The sequence below is a fragment of the Tauraco erythrolophus genome, chromosome 5, assembly GCF_009769465.1.
Source record: "Tauraco erythrolophus isolate bTauEry1 chromosome 5, bTauEry1.pri, whole genome shotgun sequence".
NCBI lineage: Eukaryota > Metazoa > Chordata > Aves > Musophagiformes > Musophagidae > Tauraco > Tauraco erythrolophus.
In genome coordinates, this window is record NC_141469.1 from 78,447,091 (window position 1) to 78,470,831 (window position 23,741).

Genomic DNA, 23,741 nt, shown 5'->3' on the forward strand with positions numbered 1-23,741 from the left:
GCCAAGAAAGAACATCCAGGGCCTGATCCTGCAACGTGCAGTCAGGGGGAGTTTTGCTACCTCCTCAGCTGCCCCAGAACTGGATGAAGACAAGGAGCCATCAACAAAACTGGAATGATGAAGGGGAAAATCCTTCTGCTTTCACCAGTCCTTGAGAGGAAGTTCTGCCCACATGATAACTGGGAAGCACAGCCCAAAGGACCACTCTGCATGAGCTACACATTTTTAAACAGCAGTAATGGCGCCTGCTATAAGAAAACAGTCTGCACATAATAGCCTCACATTCAGCAAGAGTTACGCACAGAAAGCGTGCACAAAATTTTTTAAAACTACTAGAATTTGGTACAAAACTGTCAGATAGCTTCAGGACCATCTCGGTCAGTTCTATCAAACTGCTCAATAGTTTTAGAACATATTTCACTGTATTCTAATTTGCAAATGTTTTTTAATATCTATTTTACTTTATTCCTCTCAATTAATTACCCTGTTGAATAAATTGCATATTTTCACATAAAACAGTTCTTGGGGTGGTGTTTTTTCTATAATTCACCACAGTCTGCTTCAGACAACATTTTTACATTTTCATTGACTTTTCTTCACCTTCCAGTCTTGTGAAAAACCCACATCAGCATGAATTTGTCAAGTAAAGACACTGTTGATCACCAATAACTAAAGTAAGGGTACGAATTGCTTCTCTTAACCGCCCCCCCCCCCTCCCCCCAAACAAGGCTTGCCATTTAGGAAAGCATTTAAATATATTCCTACACAGGAATTATTTTGCTGAATCAGTCTTTGAAAAGTAACGATAGGGAAAAGCCAGACAGGTGTAGGAAGAGCTCCCTCTTATGTTTGACTTTATTAATTTCCATAAAGAGCTTTTTCCACCTACTTCTTCAGTTAATTACAAATAATATTAAATGCTGAGGCTGAAAAGAAAAAAAAAATCAGTAGAATATTTACTATGTATCTTTCTGCTCTGCCTGTTGATCTGGGAGTCTCTCAGTTTTCTCTGTTTCCTGTTCCTCTTTACAGTTAACTTTGTCCTGAAGCCCAATACTACTATGTTCTGAGGGATTCCACATGTCTTAAAACAGAGCTTTTATTACAAAAATAAAAAAAAAAAATCCACACGGTTCCACTTTAGCTCATCTGTGAAGCATCTAGAATTTAAATATAAAATCAATAAAAATTTTATAATAAAAAAACCCAAACACAAAACCAAACAGGATGTTTATCCAGTGAGTTCATTTGGTTCCGATTTTTCTTTTCAGCAAATCGAGACGGGGCTTTTAATGTTTAAGAGATATACTTCATTTTGCCCTCCTTCCCCCTCTTGTGTATTCGATGATGTTACCTGAAACCCAGTCACTCGCACGCGTGAAGGCCACGGGATCGGTTTCCTTCACGTTGAACATCATCATAAAATTAGTTTAAAATTCTAACACTTCGAGCACGTACTCCCTACCGCATTTTTTAGCTTCTAAACGAGCGCGCTTTCCAAAAAGTCACGTTTTTCCCGCTGAACTAATCCAAGCTGGGCAACCTGGTGTAATGGAGGGTGTCCCTGCCCATGGCAGGGGGGTTGGAACTAGATGATCTTTGAGGTCCCTTCCAACCCAAACCATTCCATGATTCTATGATTCCAAGTTCTCCCGCCGATCGCCCCGCAGGACAGCAGCGCGTGGCTTTGGGCACGTTCGGGCAAACGCTGTTGCTGTCTCCTTCACACTGAGCAACGCCAAGTTCACCGCGTCTAACATGGTCACCAAACACGGGTTTTCCAGATAAAAAAGTTACCTCCCGGGGCCCGGCGCAGCCCTATGCGCCGGCAGCTCCCGCTTTGCATCTGGACGGGCTTGGAAAAGGTTCCACTCCCCCGGAACCCGGGGCACCGTGACCCGCCGGAGGCGGCGGCGTTTCTCCTGCCGAACCAGCCCGCGCTGCAGCGGGGCGGGCGGCGGCACAAGGCTCCTCCCCGCCGGGCGGGCGGGGGCGGTGCCCGCGGGGGACAATGGCGGCGGCGGCGGGCCGAGCCGGGCCGGCGGGGCGCCGCGGCGGCGGGCAGGCGGCGGGGGCTTAGCGGGCGGCCGGCGGGGCGCCGCTCGGTATGGCCCGCGCTCTGCTGCTGCTGCTGCTGGCCTGCGCCTGGCTGGGCCCGCGGCCGGCGCGCTGCGCGGAGGCGCCGCAGACCCCCGACTGGCGCATGACGCTGAAGACCATCCGCAACGGGGTGCACAAGATCGACGTGTACCTCAACGCGGCTCTCGACCTGCTGGGCGGCGAGGACGGCCTCTGCCAGTACAAGTGCGGCGACGGTGAGGCGGGCGGCGGGGCGGGGGGCCGGCGGCGCGGCCGAGACCCCCGCCGGCCCGCGGCGACCCTTGCCCCGCCGCCAGCCGGCCCGGCCCGGTCAGACCGGCTCTGCGCTGCGAGGGCGGGCGGCTGGCGGCAGCGCTGCCTCCGGTCCCGGAAGGCGCTTCCCGGAGAAACGGGGCGCAGCCGCAGAGAGAACCTCAGTGCCTGCCCGTCCCCGTCGCCGGCTGCCGCAGAGGGGTGCCGGGCGGGCGGTGCTCCAGAGAAGGGGGCTCTTCCCGGCTCTTCACCCGCGCTCCAGGAGCGCCCCGAAACGGGAGATGCGCGCGGTCTCTCTCGGCCGAATGACCGACCCCGGCCTTTCCCGGTTGGATTATTTGTTGAGTCGGGAAATGAGTTCGGTGGTGGCACCCTGACTGGCTTCGCAAGGGTGGCCAGGACACCCTGACCTTTCCTCTCTCTACTAGAACAAGCACTTTTCAAATACGTTTTTTCTTCTCGGTTACTTTTAATTGTGGCCTCAGTTTGTTTCCGATACCAAAATGAGGTGAAGGGTCGTTTTTCAGCTTAACTCCACAACCTTCATTAACTTGGGATGCAGAATTCCCTATCTTGCTGCACTTGTCAGTGTTTAGGGAGACGTGACTTTAACAGTCTTGACTAATTTAAATTTTATCAATGCTGTAGAAATAAAAAAAGATGTTTCATTCCAGTTAAATGAACTGGAAGCTTAGCTTTTTAAAAGTTAAGCTAAAAAAATCAGACTACTACTATTGCTTGCATATAAAGCATAGAAATATTAATGAATTTACTGTAAAGTGCTCCATTTTTTAATGTAATACTACATATTGTGCACTTAAGTGACACATCAATTTTAGTAACTCAAGCTCTTTTTTTCCGTAACTTGGGAAGCTAACATTAACACTTGCTCAAGTGTCTTGTCCCCTTTCTTTAAAAAAAAAATGCTTAGTACCCCAAAATTGTAATTTGGTACTAATTGTTGATATTCAGGTGCCTGAATATATGTTTCAGGTAAAAATATACGTGATACTGTCTTAAGCCAAGTAAATGCCTGTGGTGATTTTTGAAAGTACTAAAATTCTGTGCAAAAACTCTATTTGAGGCATGATAAATTACCTTTTCAGGCTCAAAGCCCTTTCCTCGCTACGGATACAAACCTTCACCACCAAATGGTTGTGGATCCCCTTTATTTGGAGTTCAGGTAAGTATTTCTGGTTTGGGGGCTTATTTGTGTGTCTTTCATACATCAACTTTCCTCAATGTGGGCGGTTTTTCCCCTCCCTCATTCTAAGGATGAGACAGCATCCATGTACAATGTCCCCGCTTTTATCAGTTCCAGCACGTGCTTTGGTGTAAACACATGGAAAATGTTAGTATTATAAGTGAACGCAGCATAAATGTTTTCGTCATTGACATAAAATATTATAGGGGTAAAATAGAATGATGATTAATTTCTAATTTTTTAACTGTTTTGTTCTGACGATCTGTAGCCCTGGGAGAGTGGAGGGTTTGGTTCTGACTCCTGCTGTCCTTATTGACGCTAGCTCCTTTTCCCTTACTGCTGTCCTTACTCCTTTTCCCTAAGCTAGAAAGAAGATAAGGGTTAGCGTATGTACTGGCTCTGGCTGGGATGGAGTTAACTTCCTTCATAGTAGGCTGCATGGCACTGTGTTTGGGATTTTTGGCTAAAACTGTTGATGATTTTGGCTATTGCTGAACAGCGATTGCACAGCTTTGGGACTTTCTCTTTTTTCCCCCACTCTGCCCATCTACCACTCCAGAGTGTTGGCTGGTCAAAAAGTTGGACGGGGACACAACTGAGGCAGTTGACCCGAATTGGCCAGAGGGATATTCTGTATTACACAGTCAAGCTCAGCAATAAAAACTGGAGTAGTGGAAAAAGAGAGTGGGGGGGGTGGTGGTGTGTGTGTTTGGCTTCCAAGGTGGCTGTTGCTCAGAGACGGTCTGGGCACCTGCTTGAGGGACATGGTGAATGATTGCTTTTGCACTGCTTGTTTTGGGGTGGTTTTCCCCTCTTGCATTCACCCGTTAAACTGTATTTATCTCGACCAACAAGTTTTCTTGCTGTTGCTCTTCCTGTTCTCTCCTCCGTTCCGTGGAGGGGGGCAGGGGGTGAGCAAGCAACTCTGTGGGTGCTTGGCTGCTGGCTGGGGTCAGACCACCACAGCTTACTAGAGGTGAACAGCAAAATACAGAGATAACTGAATGACAGCTGGATTGACTGCATTAGCTTTTAGTTTCTAACTGTTACAGTCTATTCATAGGCTAGATCTTTCTTAACTGGAATACCAATGGAGTTGGGGGGGGGACTTCCTTCACAGTTTGACATCGGTATCCCTTCGATGACGAAGTGCTGCAATCACCACGACAGATGCTATGATACTTGTGGCAATAAAAAAAACGATTGCGATGAGCAGTTTCAGTCCTGCCTCTCCAAAATTTGCAGAGATGTGCAGAAAACACTTGGAATCTCAGAGAGTGTCCAGGGTAAGTTTGAAAAAGCCTTTCTTCTTTTCAAGTTTAACTGAGTTTATTTGGCAAAGACTCTTTGTGCAGCGCAGTAATGTCAGACGTTTTCATAAGCCGATGCTATTGCTGAAAGATGCCTTGTTCTGTCCTGTCATGCAGCCCAGACACTTGCACAGCAGAGCAATGACACAGCGTAGGAAAATGATCAGCATTAAAACTAACCTTGAGGGGAAAAACTAATGCTTCCCATTTAGGAGTATGCGTATGGGAATACAACTTGTTCAAAATGCACTTATAATTCTTGCATTTACTGAATATTCACTGTTTTGCTGAGTTATAAATGCCTACTATGTCTGATTGCTAGTAAACTGTAGGAAAATCATTGTCTCCTTTTATGAAGTAAGCTCTTAGAATAATACATTGTTAATAGTGGAAGCAGTTAATGCTGTCCCTCAGTGAATAAATTTTAGGTTTTTCAGTAACAGGACATAGGATACTCCTTCTGGTTGTTGGCCTGCATCTGATCAATACATGACATAACCGCACATTGTAATTTAGACAATGTCGCTTTTGCGGTGCATTGTCCCACTGAGATCAGACAGTTTTTAGAACAAGCCAATGTTTGAACTTCTCCAATTCATTTAGCTGCAAAGAAGTCATCACGTTAGTGTTCAGTGTTAGAACTAGTGAATATCTGCTCAGTGCTGTTGAGCTGCTGTTAAAGATGGCAACCTCTGCATAAATTGGGATGGGAAAAGTGAGGGAGTTAAACAGCTCTTTCATCTTTCCAAGACTAAGTCACGTTTCTAACATTGATAACATTCCACATGCAATGAATTTTCTTGTTCCTTTTCGCTGGCATGTGAAAAGTCCTTACTCACAACTTAAATAGTTCTGTATTGGTTTGGTCTTTCATTTGACAATTTATTTGCTATGCCCAGAGAAGATCGCTTCTTTCTTGAAATCATTCTCTTTTTGCCAGAGTAATTTCTGTGAGTTTCATTTTCCATTCAAAGTGTACTTGTAACTGAATTCTTCTTTGCTTGCAGCTTGTGAATCCACTGTTCAGCTGTTGTTTGATGCAGTTATACATTTAGGATGTAAACCTTATCTGGACAGCCAGAGAGCTGCATGTATGTGTCGTTACGAGGATAAGACAGATCTCTGAAAGAAGATTACGAGATCTCATGGTGTAAAATAAAGACTCAGCTGGAATGAAGCAAGCGTTTGGTTACAAAGATTTACGCTTTTCAGACAGTAACGTATTAAACGTTGACATGCTTATACTGGTTTGAAAGGCATTATGATATTCTTCCTAATGTAAAAAAGAAACAAGTCTTCCTTCTCTTCCCCTTTACGCCAGAAGGTGGGAAACTGAAATTATTTTCCTTTGGTGTATGTTTGCTCAGGGTATGCTATCGGAAAACACTACTGCCATTTAACCGTTTTTAAGAAAACTTCATAATGGGGAAATCAGAGGCACAGAAGAGTTGTATTGAATTATCAGATGATTTTTAATATAGGTCAGATTTTGGGGTTACTAGCAGTCAATGCATCTGAGAGATCCAACAGGAAAGAGCGTTCTGTGTGCATTAATATGGCATCTTGAATAGCCTGTACTTTCGTGCTTTTGGTACAATGGCCTTCACTTCTCTCTGAGGTATGCTCTCCTGTGGGTTTGTTTTTAAAAAAACCAAACAAAAACCCCCAAACCCTTGGCAAGGGTATATGTCTGCACTACATATTTCTACCAGATTCTGTATCAACCTTACTTCTGCAGCACTTTTGAGATCAAATATGTTGATCCTTTTAAGGCTTGACCCCTAAAATGAACAGTTTGCAACCTAAGGATATACTTTTGATTTGACAAAACGGTGGAATGTAGTTGCTATGTTGTTTTAAAAATGAATCAAATGTTTATTTTTCCAATAAAACATTTTGTGTTGTGTATTATATGCTGTCCTGGTTTCAGCTGGGATAGAGTTAATTTGCTTCCTAGCAGCTGGTATAGTGCTGTGTTTTGGGTCTAGGATGAGAATAATGTTGATAAGGCACTGATGTTTTAGTCACAGCCAAGCAGTCTTATACTAAGTCAAGGACTTTCCAGCTTTCTATTCTCTGCCAGCGAGGAGGTGCACAAGGAGCTGGGAGGGAGCATAGCCAGGACAGCTGACCCAAACTGGCCAAAGGGGTGTTCCATAACATATGACGTCATGCTTATTATATAAATAGGGAGAAAGTTAGCTGGGGGGCCGCTACTCGGGGACAGGCTGGGTGGCAGGTGGTGAGCAATTGCATTGTGCATCACTTGTTTTGTATATTCTGGTGCTATTATTTTCCCTTCCTTCTCTGTCCTTTCCTGTCAACCCATAAATTTTACTTTTTTTTCCTGATTCTCTCCTCCATCCTACTGGGGCGTTGGGGAGCAAGCGAACAGTTGTGTGGTGTTTAGCTGCCTGTAGGGTTAAACCACGACACGATATATTGTTCAAAGACGTTGATTTATATTTGTCTTGTGGCACAATTTGGTTACTGTATTCATCTTTGCTTTCATTTAGTCCATTCTGATGAAAAGTAAAAGAAAGTTCCACAGATAGGGTCAGTATGCCCAACAAACCTTTTTATTTAAAACTCCCTCTGTGAGGCTGACAGGTGTTTGAGCCGGTACTTCTGTCATCTGTTCCCTCTCTGACTCCTCCAGCTGAAATCACCTGATGTCTAAATTATTTGGGGTTTGTTCCCTGTGCTGATCTTTTGTTGCTTATCTCCAGTTGTCAAACCTTGGTTAACTTTTGCATTAGGTCCTCTGTCAAAGATTTTGCTTTGCTCTCCTGGTGCCTTGATTCTGCCTTAGAAATCCACAGGAGGAGAGGACTGAATATTGAAATATTGCATCTGTGAAGTGGGAGTAGAAATCGTGCTAAAAGCCTAAAATTTACCAGACTCATGGCCTGTAATGTGATTTCTCCTCTGGAAGTACTTTTATATGTTTTTTCTTTACCAGTTGTTTGTGGTATTTTTGTTTTGTTTTTCACTGGAGCTTACTGTACATGGCACTGAATATAAGTGCCTCAGAATAAAGTTCCTGCTGAAGTTCTTTGGCCACGCTTCATAGTTTCTTTTAATATTTGTGGATATAAAGTGGCACTGCAAGAGAGGTATTACTGTAAAGTTTACAAAACCATGTTTGAAGAACTTGTGGTTCCTCTAAATTTGGTGAAATTTATTTTCTGTCATAGAATTGAAACGACTTTGAATGACCCTGGAATTCCATAGTTGGAACCCTACAAGTCTTCTAGTGCCAAAGCAGGGAATGGTAATGGCATTGCTTGTTTAAAATAAAGTACTGCAGTGAGTCCAAAACACTATAATTCAACTAGATGGCTGCTGAGTTGTGTAGAAACAAGCTTAAACTAAATGCTTAAATGAACATGGAAAATTTTCACTGATGGAAAGAGGTGGTCTGTGTTCCCTTCTGTATTGACGTGTAATTGTACCATGAAAACCCTAGAGTTTCCTTCAAACTGCAAAGAGCTTTAACACTGCTGGATAGCACAACTGAAACATTGATAGTTCTGCTTGCAAACCAGAGGAAGCGTTTGACTTCTTCCAGGGAGTCTTTACTTGGTGTAAGCTTTTCCTGTAGCAGAAATCCTTGATTACAGTTACCTGCAAACTATACAAAATACATTTTACAAGCTACAGCCCCAAAATCAAGGCTAGCTATCACCCCCAGGATCAATCATACCATTTAACAACTCAGATATTTTTATAAATATGTAAAAAATATACTACTATGTATAGCAGCTCTTAGCATTTGACTCATTACTGCATACTTTTATATAATCAGTAATACTCTTTAAATATTGCAGTGAATTTTAATTTTTTAAAATGGCTATTTTGTTCTTCTGGATGATCTGAGTAACAGCAGTGTGTCCACAATCGAACTCTCTTTTGAAATGCAATTCTGATACATCCATAACCCATTTTCCAAAAATACCCACTTACAGTGAAACATGTACCTGCCTGTACAACAAAAACGTTCATGTATTAAAATAAGCTGGAAACACAGACCAGTCAAACGCTACCGTAGGCGTCATACATGTGATAAAGTTACTGGTGACTCATCTGAACACAGTGGCTGACTGAGTATGCTCTTAGCTTCCAGCAAAACAAACTGGAAAAGATGTTTGATGGTCTTATTAGGGTCTAAGCTAAGTGTTGGACTGAGGAACATAGCTGATAGAAGTTGAACTGCTGAACGCAAAGCTGTTACGGAGTCCTAGGTTTAGGTTCTACAGCTGCCAGTTCTTGCTGCCAGTGGGTTTAGGGGCAGCTCTGGCATGAGCTGAGAGATCGAGGATTTGCAGTTTGCAAAAGATGGATGTGCTGGATAAGAGTCTAATGTTTTGTACTGGACGACGCTAAACTTTTATAATAGTATCATGGTCTAACTAAAGTATACACAAAGACAATTTAAACAAGTTTTATCTTGATCTAGCTGTCTACTGGCAGTCTGAGGATAACAAGTACAAACAAGGGGAAAACAAGCAAAGGCAACTAGAAATACCCATAGCTCCTTTAAGCTCCTCTGAAAGGAAGACATCTTGTCTAGAGGATTTAGTTGTGCAAGAAGCCTATGTAAAAACAGGCCAAACAGACTGGGTAAAAATACCTAAAAATCCCACTCTAAATCTGCCTCCTTGTTTTTTGTAGCGATGATCTCTAAGAGCGTATTCACACTTGAGTTTATCCTAGAGCCTACCTAGAAATAGGCCGGATAGGAAATTCAGATCCATCCATGGTACAAACCTGCAGAGCTCTTGTACGGAAGGATGTTTTTTGTCATTGGCTTTGGTTTAGAAACTGTTATTTTCTTACGCCATCGATCAGTGAACAGTAAGTGCCATGTAATGGAAAGGCTGGGAATATCAGCATTTGTTAGGATTCGTTGGCGCTCTCGTCAGTACCTTGGTGCTCTCCTCACAGTTCTGAGGTCATCAAAGAGAACTGATGCAAGAACTGAGCAAAGCTGCAAAATTACCTACACCCAAACCTCTCGAGGGTTTGTATGTGCAGCTCCCGAGCAGGGAGCTGCCACGCCAGCCCCCGGCACTACAGGTTCACCGTCGGCCCGCGGAGGCCGCCTCTCCCCTGGGTGCCTCCCGCCCCGGCCGCCAGCACCCCCGCGGCCTCCCAGCACTCCCCCCTGCTCCCGCCGCGTTCCCGACAGGCACCGGCCGCCGCCGGAGGAAAGGGCGATGAACGCCGTGCCCCCGAGGGCGTGCCCGGGCGGGGCGCGGGAGGCGGGCCGGCCGCGGGAAGGGAAGGCGGGCACGGACGGCGCCGCGGTGCCTCTGTCCGCCGTCATGGCGCGCTCGGAGCGGCGGCGGGCGGCAGGTAGGTGGGCGGCGGAGGGGGGGGAACCGACGGGGAAGGCGCGGTACGGCGTGACCCCTGTGAGCGTGCGGCGCCCCCGCGCTCTGGCGACGGGGGTTCCGAGCCGGGCCGCGCCGCCTGGGGTGAGCGCGGTGCCGATCGCCCCCCGCGGCGGGGAGGGCGGGAGGGGGGGGGGTGTCTTTGCGAGGGTGGCGCGGGGAGAGGGGCCTCCCCCTTCGGCTGAGCCGGAGCGACAGAGCGGGGCCGTGCACCGAGGAGCTCGTGGGGAGCGCGGCCTTTCCCTCCGTTGCGGGAAGGAAAGGGAGCGAGGAAAGGTGGCAGGCGGGGGGCGGGAAGGCGGCGGCGCCCAAGGCGGAAGCAGATTTACACGTGAAATGCAGCGCACCCCGCGGGGGGGGAAAGTCCCGCGTGTGTCCGCCACGGCTGCGGCAAACGGGGGGTTAATGACGGGCAGCCTGGCCCCCGCCGCCTCGGGAGGGCAGCGGCTGGCGGGGCGAGCGCGGAAACAGCGCTGCTTTGTCAACACCGAAGAACAGCAGCCGGCATCGTAAAAAGAGGGGGAAACACCATGGATAGCCGGGGTTCGGGTGCCCGGGAAGAAGGGTGATGTGTAACAGGAGGAGAGGGGAGCAGCAGAACGCTGTGGGTTTGGTTCCCGAAGATGCTGTCAGACTCACGCATACGTTTTTATTTTTTTGTTTGGGGGGTGCCGTTTTTTTACTGGTATTTTCTAAATGCCATAGCTTTTGGCTCAAATGATAGACCTTATTGAGATTAAAACGTATCCAGGGAAAGATGCTATCAGATTCCAGTGTAATCCAGTGCATACCTGACCTCGGATCCCTTTGAAACCATCTGCACGAGATTTAAGATAAGTAGTCCCACTGAGAGAAATCAGTTTTTAGAACAAGCCTGTGTAAGGCAAGCAGAAAGCTTTTCATACATCAGAATAATTTTAAGTAGTGTTTACTCGAATGAAGCTGCCATGTGACAGTGGCAATGAAAAGCTTTTGCCCCCCCATAAACTGAGGCAAAACCATCAGTCAGCTCTCAGGTACACAAGCAAAAATACAGTGTCAATTTAAACATACAGATGCACCCTTAAAGATCTCTGGCTCCATATTATCAACAGAACCACAGACACAGGTGTTGTTGCTGTGTTCTACCTGCATTCATTTTTCAGGACTTGTTTCATTAGTCTGACCCATGTGTTATGTTCCAAGCAATCTGAAATAGCTTTTTTTGTGCATTCAGGTTACTAGTGATAACTGTAAGACCCAACACCTGAGAGCAGGAGTGATATTTGCCAGTGAGAAGTTTACCTGTAAACAGTAACACTTAGAAGCACGTGACTTCCTTTGAGCCACCCCCTCCTGTACGACGGTGTTGAACATAAAAGCTTCTAAAGCCAATTCTACATTTCTGCAAGTTTATTCTAATGTCTTTGTGAACACTTCTCCTCTATCAAATGCATAGCTATGTTAGTTTGTTTTGCGAAAGGCTTTAATCAGATGTGAAAAATAGATTTAAAAAGGTAGTATCATATATACAAAATAGTTTGTAAAATATATGTATACATGACCAGACTTCTCTTCTAATTGCAGGCCACGTCCAGCTGGATAGCAGACCTACATTAACCACCACAGGTATAAAATCATAGAATGGTTAGGGTTGGAAGGGACCTCAAAGATCATCCAGTTCCAACCCCCCTGCCACAGGCAGGGACACCACCAGGTTGCCCAAAGCCTCATCCAACCTGACCTTGAACACTTCCAGGGATGGGGCAGCCACAACTTCTCTGGGCAACCTCTTCCAGTGCCTCACCACCCTCTGGGTGAAGAATTTCTTCCTTATATCTAATCTAAATCTGCCCTCTTTCAGTTTAAAGCCATTTCCCCTTGTCCTGTCACTACATGCCCTTGTAAAAAGTCCCTCTCCTCTGTATAGTATAGTACAGAGTTTTCATAACGTGGTGGTTAGTCTCCACTAGTAGTAATAGTAGCTGTGATTTGTAGCCCAAAGAGATGTTTAAGGAAAAGAAAGAAATATTTTGGCCTAACCATCTGCAAGTCTTTAGTTCTGCATGCTCCCAAGATGTGCATGTTCCCTGTTCCCACAATGTTACCCTTATGTGCATTCTGCCACTGGAGATACTTATGTCTATATAGTTTAGCAGAAGAAAAGGTATAAATCTTGCATCTTCTCAGTTGTCACTAGCTATTATACATACTGTTACACTACCTGTTATGACTCATGGGTTGCATCCAGCCTCAAAGAGAATGCTCAGCTTTGCAATAGCAGCATTACTGAAATAAAAGAAATATTTATTTTCTTTTATTTAAATAGGTGTATTTTTAGATTACGTAAAATTGTAACCATTGAGTTACAGATTCTGTTTAAATAAATACAGCCAGTTAGTTAGTTACATAAAATCATGATCTCTGAATATGTCTGTATAGATACAGATTCACCAACAGATATAAAACATGCATGTCTTGACCACGTAAAATTCAGACTGTCCGAGTCAGAACTTTAAGAACAGCCTCCAGAAGCGGTGGGTGCAGACAAACGCTAATGAAGCTGTTCAACTGCATGCCTGCTTACCTGATATGTGAATGAACTTTTGATTCACATTAACAGCTAAACTTTAAGGCTGGATGCACAAGTTTAAATAATTTCTTTTTAATGAATGATTTAGTGGCTAAATCACTTTTTGATCTCTCTAACAGATGGAAATCAGAACATCACAGAAGTAGATGCACTGGATATAAGGTAAAGTTCTGATGGCAATGACAGAGATGGCCCGTGGCACGGAGGTCAGTGCAGGTTTTTTTTATTTTTGTTTAGAATCTGACTGGAGTATTCAACTCAACTCCACCCACTTACAGAGCACATTTCTAGTTTTAGCTACACCAGATGTAGAACCACCCTTCTTATCGTGAAGGCATGCAGAAGAGACTCTTAGGATTGGACTCCTTTTATGTTAGGCAATGTGCAGAGACTGTGGCAAAAATACCATCACAATCTAAGGAACGATTGGGCAGACTGAATGATAGAGTGTTGCACAGGAATTTAATCCTCTAGGAGGGTAAAGGGACCACGGGATAGCGATTCAATGAGTTTTTCCTACTCCACCTTACAACGTCATCTAGCCCTGGAAAAGGTAAACTACCTGCCTGATAACTTCCTTTGCCTCATCCACTCGGTGAATACAGCTGAGCAGAGGAAGAACTATTTAGGGAACCATCCTTTAATGGTCATTCACAAGATCCAGGGACCTAACTGTCCAAAATCCCTATTAGCCCACTATCTAGCAGAATCCTAAGGAAGACAAATTGCCAAAATCCGAAAATAAACTCTGGTACTGGTGCAGGTGAAATGTCATTCATAAGAGGGCTAAAGTTTATCATCTTTGCATTTTTATCATGTTAAGTACTCAAATTGGGGAGTGTGATAAAGCAGCCCACTTAACTTTTCTTACTAGTTATGCAGCTGACATTGTAGAAACCCCCAGACATCTAGAATTCCTGATCCCTGTTTGAATTCTTACGCAGACGTTACAAAAAGATGTTCTATTAAGAGGCTGCTCATAATAAAGTGGAGAAGCAGAAATAGTTTATGGATAACTTTGGTCATTTGACAGCAAAACAAAAGTCTTTTGCTGATGAAACTCTGATCTTTAAGTAACACCCACAGGCAAATATTCTAAGCAACTTCTTCCACCAATTGCACCAAAACTGAACATTCCATAGCAGGAAAAAAACCAGTAACATGCCAAAAATGACAGCTCTGATTAGAGCACCGTGACCTGGACCGTCATTCTGTACATCTATAGCACTGGCCCTGTCTATTGCCAGAAGCATTTTACTTTCTGTTCCCTGCACCGATGCCTCTGTCTACCAAAGCAGTAAGATTGTCCACTTTGTCTCCCAAAATACAGCCACGCCAACACTTAGAAACAACCTCTGGGTCCACGCGTACAGTCCGTAGTGTGCTATCACAGAGTTCTATGTTGTGTTTTGCTCATAAAACAATAAAATTGCTGAACGCTACTCCAAACACAGAGGTGCTCCGTACGTTTGTTGCCATGATAGTTTAAAGTCCTCTACTTAGAAACTGGGTCAGTCGTTTCTTCTGTTCTTCAGAACAACACTGTTCTTCAGCTTTAGGATTTTGTTGGTTGGTTGCTAAAAACTTAGATGACCAGTTGTATTGTCATAGCTTTGATTTTGTTAGGGTAAATAATACGAATTTGTTCTCCTTTTGCAAGATACAGTATCCATACCACTTCATCGCCAGTTTATTGGTCTATTGGTTATGGTGCAGCACTTGGTTTATTTAGAAGAACTTGAAGCAAATCTCAGACAGATACAATTCTAAATAAGCATATATGCACTCTCCAATTATGTTAGAATATTTAGCTAAACACGTAAGATAGAGACCTATCTTTAGCCGACTCTAAAGTGCACTGTTATGCCTTACTGCGTTACTGATGGGACGGCCTCCTGACAAGAGAAAATATAAACACGTCGTAGAGAGACGGTTCACCCTCCCTGATAGAGCCTAGTACACACCCAACACTTGTTTTTTGCTGAACTCCTTAACATTCTCAAGCTTGTCAAATAGACTTAGCCATTTAGGCTTTTCCTAAAACGCTGCACGTTTTGAGGTCTTTTCTTCTGAAATTGGACCCTCAAAGGCTCTAGTCAGTTAAAAAATCTCAGCTAGCAGGAATACAGGAAGGGAATTCAATTAGCCATTATTAACTCATTTATCGTTTTCCATCTCTGGCAACAGACAAACACTTGATCCTGCAGTGCAATACAAAATGAACCATCAAAGAAGAGGAGTTGCATTAATCTTCAATCACGAGCACTTTTTTTGGCATTTGAGGCTGCCAGATAGACGTGGGACCCTTGCAGACAGAAACAATCTGCAACGCAGGTAAGAAACTCTGTTTCTCTACTCAAGCTTAAAAAGCTGAACTTCAGAAATCACAGTCAAATAAGCAGTTAATCTTACATTTAAGTATAGAACAAAAGGTTTTGCAGACATCAGCACCTATGCAACCTTGGCAAAGAAAGCTATAATAAAAAAGGCTTCAAGGCACAGTCCTTCTGAGTCACAGAAACTGCTGGCACAAGTCCTATGAGTTTAATGTGTCTAGACCTCTCTTAGGACAAACTCTTTGTAGTAACTTCAGATACTACACCTGCACTTGACACAGTTGAGTTCAAAATCAAGTTTAGTAGTTTTTTTCATAAATAATTCATAAACGTGAATATTCATTCACAGGGAAAGCAACTGAGTTGGTAGCAACTGACATAATTTGAGCAAGATTTTTACTGATACTGATGTGTTTTAACAATAGTTTGACAGACCTTGGATTCGAAGTCAGACATTTTGATGATCTGAAAGCAGAAGACGTGCTGCAGAAAATTTATGAAGGTAGGAGACTATATATTGGTTATATCTATTTGTAGCAGAATTTCCAGATATCTTCCATTCTCTATTTTCACCTAACTTAAAATAATTTTTGTGCACAAGGGAGTTGTTTAAAATTAGAAAGACTTAAGGGTTAGACTACAGATTATTGTGTTGCAATGTAAGTGAAGCTTCTGTGGAGAGAACTAATGAAGTCACTAAAAGCTGAAAGTACGTACCTGCAGCTGGGAGAATTCTTCTTTTTGCTTGTAGTGGCCCTTATCTTCAGCCATGTTGAATCACTGCACCTTCAAATCTCTGCAGTGTTACACTATGTGAAAATAGGGTTCATTTGAAAAAGGACTGATTGGAGATTAAATTATGTGATACAAATGTACAATGTTTTTTGAAGCTGTAGACTATTGTTTAGTCATCTAAACACCACTTGACTATTTCAGCCTCTAAGGATGACCACAGCAATGCTGATTGCTTTGTTTGTGTGTTCCTGAGTCATGGTGAGAATGATCATGTTTATGCATATGATGCCCAAATCAGAATTGAGACAATCACAGACATGTTCAGAGGAGACAAGTGCCAAAGTCTGGTAGGAAAACCGAAGATATTTATCATTCAGGTAAGGTGTCTGTTTCTGAATTCAGTGGAGTTAACACTGACCTGTGTCTTCTTGTAATACAGAAGTCAGTTTTCCTGATAGAGTCTTTCCACCAGGGAAAGTTTTTTGCATCTTCAGGAAAGAAGGTGTAGGAAACTGTTCCTTAAAGGCATTTAAAGACAAGGATTCTTCTCTTTTTTAATTAAGGCCCTGTCAGATTGACTATCAGTGTATATTTAATGGCAGAGAAGATAGTAGCATTTTTTTGAGAAGCTGTGTACAGCCTCAGCTCAGTTCCTGCTGTTCACACCTCACAGGCCTAGGCTAGGCTGTAGAAGGCTATCAAACCTCCTTGCCTTCACTGTTGCCTTCCAGGCAAGTCTCTTTACTTGATCCTTACAGAAGCTGGTTTTTGTGGGGTTTTTTGGTTGGTTGTAGTGGTGGTGTTTTTTCTGGTTTTTCTTTTTTTTTTTTTGGTTTTGTTTGTTTTCTGTCCATGACCAATACCTGACACGTCCATAGAATTTAAAGAATAAATTTAAGGTTTTATTGTCTCAGAAATACTGCTTATTGGAGAAACCACTCCTTGTTTCACAGGATAATGCAAGTTGGAAGGGACCTCAGGAGGTCTCTGGTCTGGCCTCCTGTTCAAAGCCAGTTCAAAGCCAGAGTCAGTTATGAGGTCAAACCAGGTTACACAGGGCTTTATCCCATCTTTATCCAGATTACAATTAGCAAACTCAAATGAGAACCTGGCCTTCAGCAGATTGTGATTGTAGTAGTTTATAGAGTAATTCTAAGAATTACCTTTTTTTCAAATTAAAGCTTCCTTAGGCATAAAGCCGCTGCAAGAATCAGCACATTGTTAATTCATCTTTCATTAGGACTCATTCAGCTTTGATTGTTTTTTTTAACCAGGTGCCAAAGATGGAAAAATATTTACATATTTCAATTTTAAGTTATAAGTAATACTTGGAAACATTTATAATATGCAGTCATCAAAAAGCAAATTAACTTAGTGCAGTTCATCAACTGAGTTCTTTTACAGGACAATCGGCATAGCATTTACCTTTGGAAATCAGAGGAAAGAGCAAGGATGGAACTTCATCACTGTAAATGAAAGAAGATTTTCATGTTTCTCTCATTAGCGATAGCTCTAAGTAATGCTCCTTACCTACTTTGTATCTTTTGGGTGTGTTCTTACCTTCCTGCTCTCCATGTATAGCCTTTCTGCAGCACTGACAATACTGGGCTCACTTACTGGCTTCTCACAAAAAAGCCTCCTTCAACTAACAGGTTTGAGACTGAACTAAGAGCCGAAGTGTAACAGCATGTAACAAGGGCTGTGCTTCAGAGCATTTACTCATCGCTGCCTTGCCAGCAGGTCCGAGGGAGGTGATTCTTCCTCTCAGCACTGGTGAGGCTGCATCTGAAGTATTGTGTCCAGTTCTGGGTTCCCCAGTACAAGAAAGATATGGACTTACTGGAGTGAGTCCTGCAAAGGGCCACAAAAATGATTAAGGGACTGGAACATTTCTCATGTGAGGAAAGGGTGAGAGAGCTGAGGCTGTTCAGCTTGGAGGAGATGGCTCAGAGGAATCTTACCGATGTTATAAACACCTGGTGGGAGGGAATAAAGAAGAGGGAGCCAGGCTTGTTTCCGTAGTGCCCAGTGACAGGACAAGAAGCAACTGGCACAAATGAAAACACATGAAATTCCATCTCAACAGAGGAAAACACTTTTTTACTGTGAGGGTGGTCAAACACTGGAAGAGGTCACCTAGAGAGGTTGCGGAGTCTCCATCTGTGAAAATACTTAAAAGCTGGCTGGACATAGTCCTGGGCAACCTGCTCTAGCTAACACTGCTTGAGCCGGGGAGGTTGGACTAGGTGCTCTCAAGAGGTCCCTTCCAATCTCAGCAATTCTGTGGTAATCTCAGAGCTTTCACTGGACTTTGTCACCAATATTTTAATTGACAGAGAAGTAAATGGGTCTTTATGAATCCAGACTCATGGTAATGTGGAACACGTAACTGAACAGAAGTCCCCCCTGGTTAGTGTCAGAAGTACCATAGGTGAGCTTGGCAGAGGTCAAAGTGTAACTGTTTCTCACCAACAGGCATGTCGAGGTGATAAACATGACGATCCAGTTATTGCTCAGGATTCAGTAGATGGTAGTGATGAATCCGTTGTCAATGAGACCGAAGTGGATGCAGCTGGTGTCTACACCCTGCCTGCTGGTGCAGACTTTATCATGTGCTACTCTGTGGCGCAAGGTAAGTTCTAATATTCTACATTTGATGTCTGACACTTCACTGTAACCAGCTTGAACGCTTCTTCATTTTGCAGTCAAAATGATGAGTACAGTTCCAGGTCATTTGTTTTGCATGTCTGATAAGTGGCCCCTCATCTGAGAAACAGCCTCGCATGTTAAGGAAAAAGTGAAAATAAACCATTAAGGTTGCAGTTAATTTGCCAAGAAGAAACATTCTCATCATAATCTTGCTGCTGACAGCAAGGATTCCCCTCTTCTCCAGAACTGCAGGATTTTGGTGACTTCTAAATTTCCTTGCGCTACATGACTGTCCTCTCTGGTCCCTATGTATGTTGTCCCCAGTCCCATCTGCTCTCTTGCAATGTGCAGATACAATCCTGTAAGCTACCAGTCCCTGAACCACACTCCTCTTGGCTGAGCACTATAAGTGATCTCAAAGCCATTTCCCATCTACAATTTCCAGTGAAATTACACAGTTGGCAAACTAAGATTTGCATCCATTAGTAATCCCTTACAGATGCAGCTAGCGAGCAGTAACTCTCATGAATATTTTTCAAGTGGCATTACTACTTACATTCGGATATAATTTCCATGTTCTTGTTCTACAATAGGTTACTTTTCTCATCGTGAAACTGTAAACGGCTCCTGGTACATTCAGGATTTGTGTGAGGAACTTCAGAAGCACGGCTCTTCCTTGGAGTTCACAGAACTGCTTACTGTTGTTAACAGGAAAGTATCACATCGCAGAGTGGATGTGTGCAGAGACATTAATGCTATAGGAAAAAAACAGATTCCCTGTTTTGCCTCAATGTTAACTAAAAAATTGTATTTTCATCCAAAATCGAAGTAGATTGTTATTTAACAATGATAAACATACATGCTGTAGAAGTAAAAAAACCACACCATCTTAGTTCAAGGAGACTAATATTCTACAAGATTGTCTGCAAAAACACTGGGATCAAACGTTATAGTTTGTATATATAATAGTTTCTAAAATCTTAAAGCAATTTTAATGCTAGTATTCCAGCTCTGTTCATCTCAGGGAAATTGAGAAAAGTCAGCTGGTGCAAAACTATTAAGAGGTGCTCAGATTTTATTGAAATTGGTACTCTAGATCACTTTTTTTCTTAAAAGTTTTTTGCTTGATTGCTGTCTAACTATGGCACATTTTACTATTTCCAAAACATTTCAAATGTTGCGTCAGATTAGCTCTTCTTGCTCTATGAGCACAGTTTACAGGGAATATGTTTGTTGGGCATCTTTTTAAATCCGTGGGCAGCAGCATCCACCTTCCGATTTTTGTGGATTTGTAGCTTTTTAAGACTTTTTAAATTTTTTCTGTCAACACTGAAAAGGAACTTAATTCCTTGAGTACAACTGTAGCATTAATGTAGATAAAGGGCTTCTTTTTGCTTGCACAAAGCCAATCATTTCAAGGTTCCAGGCTCACTTACAACTGTGGGACATCTCTAGGCAGCTCTGCAAAATACAACACATATGCAAACCTTCATACTGCAGGCCTTGGTGTTGGGTCAGCCTCCTCCTCCCCTTGGCCTCAGAGGAGCTCAGCCACACGCTGTCATGGTGTATATAAAAGTGAGAGTGTTTGTCACCACAGGATGTTTCACCATAGGATTGTTACTACTGCAGCATCAGTAATTTCAATGGTGCTTACTAGACTCAAATATTTCTTTTATTATTTTTTACATTATTGGTACATACGTTTCACTCTGGGGGACAATTGAGAACTCCAGCTGAGAAAAGTGTCTTAATCCACATTCCTGGGTATAAAGGAATCAATTTACTACTTCTTCAGTTAAATCTTTCCATATACTATGTTATAAGTCACAGATGTTAAATCTTACTATGGCTACTTTTAAGTTTTGTATAAATCATGATTGTATAAATTTGAATGCTTTGATAAACTCTTTGAATAAAATGCAACATTGAAACATAAATGATTTTATGGTAAATGAGTTTGATATATCTTACTCTCCCAGCAATATTTACTAAAAAAAGCTTACTTACAACACAAGTCTAACCTCCACCAATGGTGTTGTATCAGAGTCAAAGCACAGAGCTAGGGAATGGAAAACAGTAATTTCAGGAAGAAAAAATTCCTTAATATTCAATGCAGAAAATTTTTCTGTGAGCTACTGCTGTGCTATAGCAAATAGTCCTAAAAAGACAGCCCTTGTTCTATAAAACATCCCTGTCATTTTACCAGCAGGCAGAATGCCTCATTTTACTGATGAGATTTGACAAAATATCTTGAGGAACTTTGCTTCAGCAGTTTCTTTATACTATTAAAAAAACAAACCCCAAACCATCAAGTCACCAAATCGTTTTTATAGATATTTATTGCAATTTTCAAAACTATAGTGGTCAAAAATATCCAGTTTCTATAGAGTAACTAAATGTTTGTATGAGCTTTGAAAGGGCAATTCTGATATATACAAAGCCAAAGTCAGTCCTTGTCATTGATTTCCTGGATTGGAAGCCTCAGGTGCAGAGGTTGGCGCAGACGCCTCAGAGATTCTTCTGCCTGCCAGTGCAAGAAAGAGTGAGAGTTCATCCTTCTGCAGCCCTCCGTTTCCTCCTCTTCTTTCACACCTCCAGTATCTTTTCTTTCTCAGAAGGCATGGATCTTACGCAAGAAACCGACCTAATCAAATCCACCCGCTCCCCCACACCCCAAAGTAGTACGTTCCTGAAATTACAATTATGAAATTCATACTCAAAAGGTTACTGAAAAAGCATCAAACTCTAGTCTCATGCCAAATGTGGCTCATGAAATGATACCCTTGAACCACAGGTCTTGGACTAAAATTAGGGGTAGTTTCGATTTTCTTTTACAAGACATCCAACATAGGGCTGGTGAGATGGAGCCGGGGAGTAAGAATTGAGGAGTGGCATCTGCTACGTTTTTTCACAAAGATTACAAAGTTTCTCCCTGGCACATACCACCAGGTTTTACAGAATATGGGTGACTGGATGGAAATCTCAGCGTTCTACCTGAGAATAGTACTAAGTTGTCAAATGCTGAACTCTGCAAGACAGTTTCCTTCCAAGGAAGGAAGAAGGTTGTGTTACCACAGCAGCGCAGCAAACACAGCATCTCCAAAAGCAATACAGCTATTCTATGAAAATGGCCAGAAATGCAACATATTTGAGTATGCAAAAAATTGATGTGTAGGGCTGAAACTGACTGACTTGTTTTAAACTAAATTTATGAAGGTCTCCCTTTCTGATGACTTACTGAAGTCGTTTCTACATCACTGGCAAACATGGCATGGTTATCAGCTCAAACTGGCTGGTAAGCTCTATGCTGTTTGGAATGTAAGTCAATGAGGCCAATTTTGCGTTAGCTGAGTTTACTGTAAAAGTCTGAACCCAGAGGCTACCTCATTATTTCAGGACTGTATTTAAATACCTCTGCTAGGTCTTCTTTGAGCTTGTTATACCGCTCCGCATTGAAATGCTGCGTTTTGGATTTCCGATAGAAGTAGTGGAGGAACTGCCTGTCTTTGGCGTCAGGGTAAATGTAGTCCTGGTGAAGACAGCAGGGAACATGTTTGGGGTTAGCAAGAAAACTGGGAGGAGGTCAGAAAATTATCTGCACAAATGAGTTTTCAAGAGAAATTCAGCCTGTTTCAGGAAGATTTATCCCGTTCAACACACACGTATATTCTGTTACGAGGCTATATATGAAGCTATGCCCTTATAGGTCATAAGGACCTTTTAGACACATGGTAGGAATCATTTCTATCACATCTAAAGGAATTTTCAATCATCATAAAGACATAGCATGATCTTCATGACTGGAGCTGCCTGAGTCAACGGATACTACTTCCAAAGAGTCAGAGAAAGTTCTACTACTATTTCTCAAACAATTATTTCAAAATCTCAAGCACTGACACCAGCAGCTGTTGAGAAAAGCCAAGTACTAATCTACTAATATAGGAAAAAAATCAGTGAGGAGGAGTAAAGCTCACATTCAGAGCCAGCTGTTCATAAAACCAGACACATCTCCCCTTTTCACTAAAGGAATCTGACATCTCACGTGGTCTATAGATCCATCGGTATTACGGAAGGAAGCACTGGCTACTCTTCCACATACCTCCATAACAAAGAGAGTTTTGCATCACAGAAAGTTTGACATTGAGACATCTGCTTTGGGAGTGAAGTACTAAGCTAAATCAGGAAAAAGAAACATTCCTTGAAGTCTTAAAGGATTTCAGGACAAGTCTGTATTGTGCAGCTCAGTTAAGAACTGTTTTTTTTGTTACTCAGCAAAATTTTTTCTTCTAAACAAAGCCAGTTTCCTGCCCCATTTCAGCTGTCCTAGATTTACCTCCATTCAGTCAAAGTCAACGGAAAGCAGTCAGATGAAGAACAAAGCAACAACGTTTTTTCAGGCACTAAATTAGGTACATTTCAATAATGCAACTGCCACATTTCCAAACCATTTGGCATCCTGTACTGTTTATATGTGAACTCCAGCAAATAAAAGCTACTATTTGGTGGTTTCCTTCCTGGCCTGCTGTAAGGCAGCAATCACAAACTGGCACAGCCCTACCAGTTGCTCTCCCTTTACAGCAAGGAGCAAGGTGCTATTTGCTATTCAAAGTGATGTACAAAAACTTTAAATAAAAGGAGAGACTTCTTTCATCACTTTTCATTCCCTAGGTTATGAAATCTTACAAATAGTAGTTATGCTCAGCACCTGGTCTGCAGTTCATGTGTAACAGTACCTGGTTTGACTTGGCATAATGTAACGTTTAAATCCAGCCCCATTAGGGATCAAAAAAGTCCCTATCTGATGGCAAGGCTACTTAATTATAGTTTCATCAGAGCCCAAACATTGTGATTTTCAGAGTCAGTTTTCCTCCTTTACAATACTCCAGACATTTACAAAACGAAGACTTACCTGTTTAGTAAGAACAAAGTAAGCATAGAAAGCCATGGCACTCCCATAAGTGATGAAGTATGTAACTGGCTCCATGATGTCCCACGAATAGACCCACCACGTGAGCCACGCCAACGCTCCCCCTTGTGTTGACATCAGAGCTAAGCCAACCCACAGAAGCCTGGAGGTCTTTGCATCTGCACTGTCCGTGATTCTGGCTTTCATCTAAGGAAAAGAAATACAGAAAACGGTTCAAGCAAACATGAGCGCAACTGATGAGCAGCTCCTCAACTATG

General features: G+C 42.8%; 3 protein-coding genes across 3 annotated transcripts in view; 2 read left to right on the plus strand and 1 right to left on the minus strand.

The window, feature by feature from the left end:
• The first annotated feature begins 2,107 nt into the window (after nt 1-2,107).
• Nucleotides 2,108-7,924, plus strand: PLA2G12A (phospholipase A2 group XIIA). Its single transcript, XM_086611801.1, has 4 exons — nt 2,108-2,315; nt 3,459-3,535; nt 4,677-4,842; nt 5,874-7,924. The coding sequence occupies exons 1-4, from the start codon at nt 2,108-2,110 to the stop codon at nt 5,990-5,992; spliced, it is 570 nt and encodes a 189-aa protein (XP_086467927.1). The 3' UTR covers nt 5,993-7,924.
• Nucleotides 7,925-10,193: 2,269 nt separating this feature from the next.
• CASP6 (caspase 6) lies at nt 10,194-20,484 on the plus strand. Its single transcript, XM_086611800.1, has 8 exons — nt 10,194-10,224; nt 11,829-11,870; nt 12,954-12,996; nt 15,022-15,168; nt 15,596-15,672; nt 16,107-16,282; nt 18,381-18,537; nt 19,148-20,484. The coding sequence occupies exons 1-8, from the start codon at nt 10,194-10,196 to the stop codon at nt 19,384-19,386; spliced, it is 912 nt and encodes a 303-aa protein (XP_086467926.1). The 3' UTR covers nt 19,387-20,484.
• Nucleotides 20,485-20,878: 394 nt separating this feature from the next.
• The window catches only part of MCUB (mitochondrial calcium uniporter dominant negative subunit beta), a 55,156-nt gene continuing 52,293 nt past the window's right edge, over nt 20,879-23,741 (minus strand). Inside the window, exons 6-8 of the mRNA XM_086612510.1 lie at nt 23,467-23,670; nt 21,970-22,086; nt 20,879-21,081 (exon numbers count right to left, since the gene is read on the minus strand). Of these exons, the coding sequence (XP_086468636.1) occupies nt 21,004-21,081; nt 21,970-22,086; nt 23,467-23,670 (399 nt within the window). The 3' untranslated portion in view covers nt 20,879-21,003. The remainder of the gene's footprint in view (nt 21,082-21,969; nt 22,087-23,466; nt 23,671-23,741) is intronic.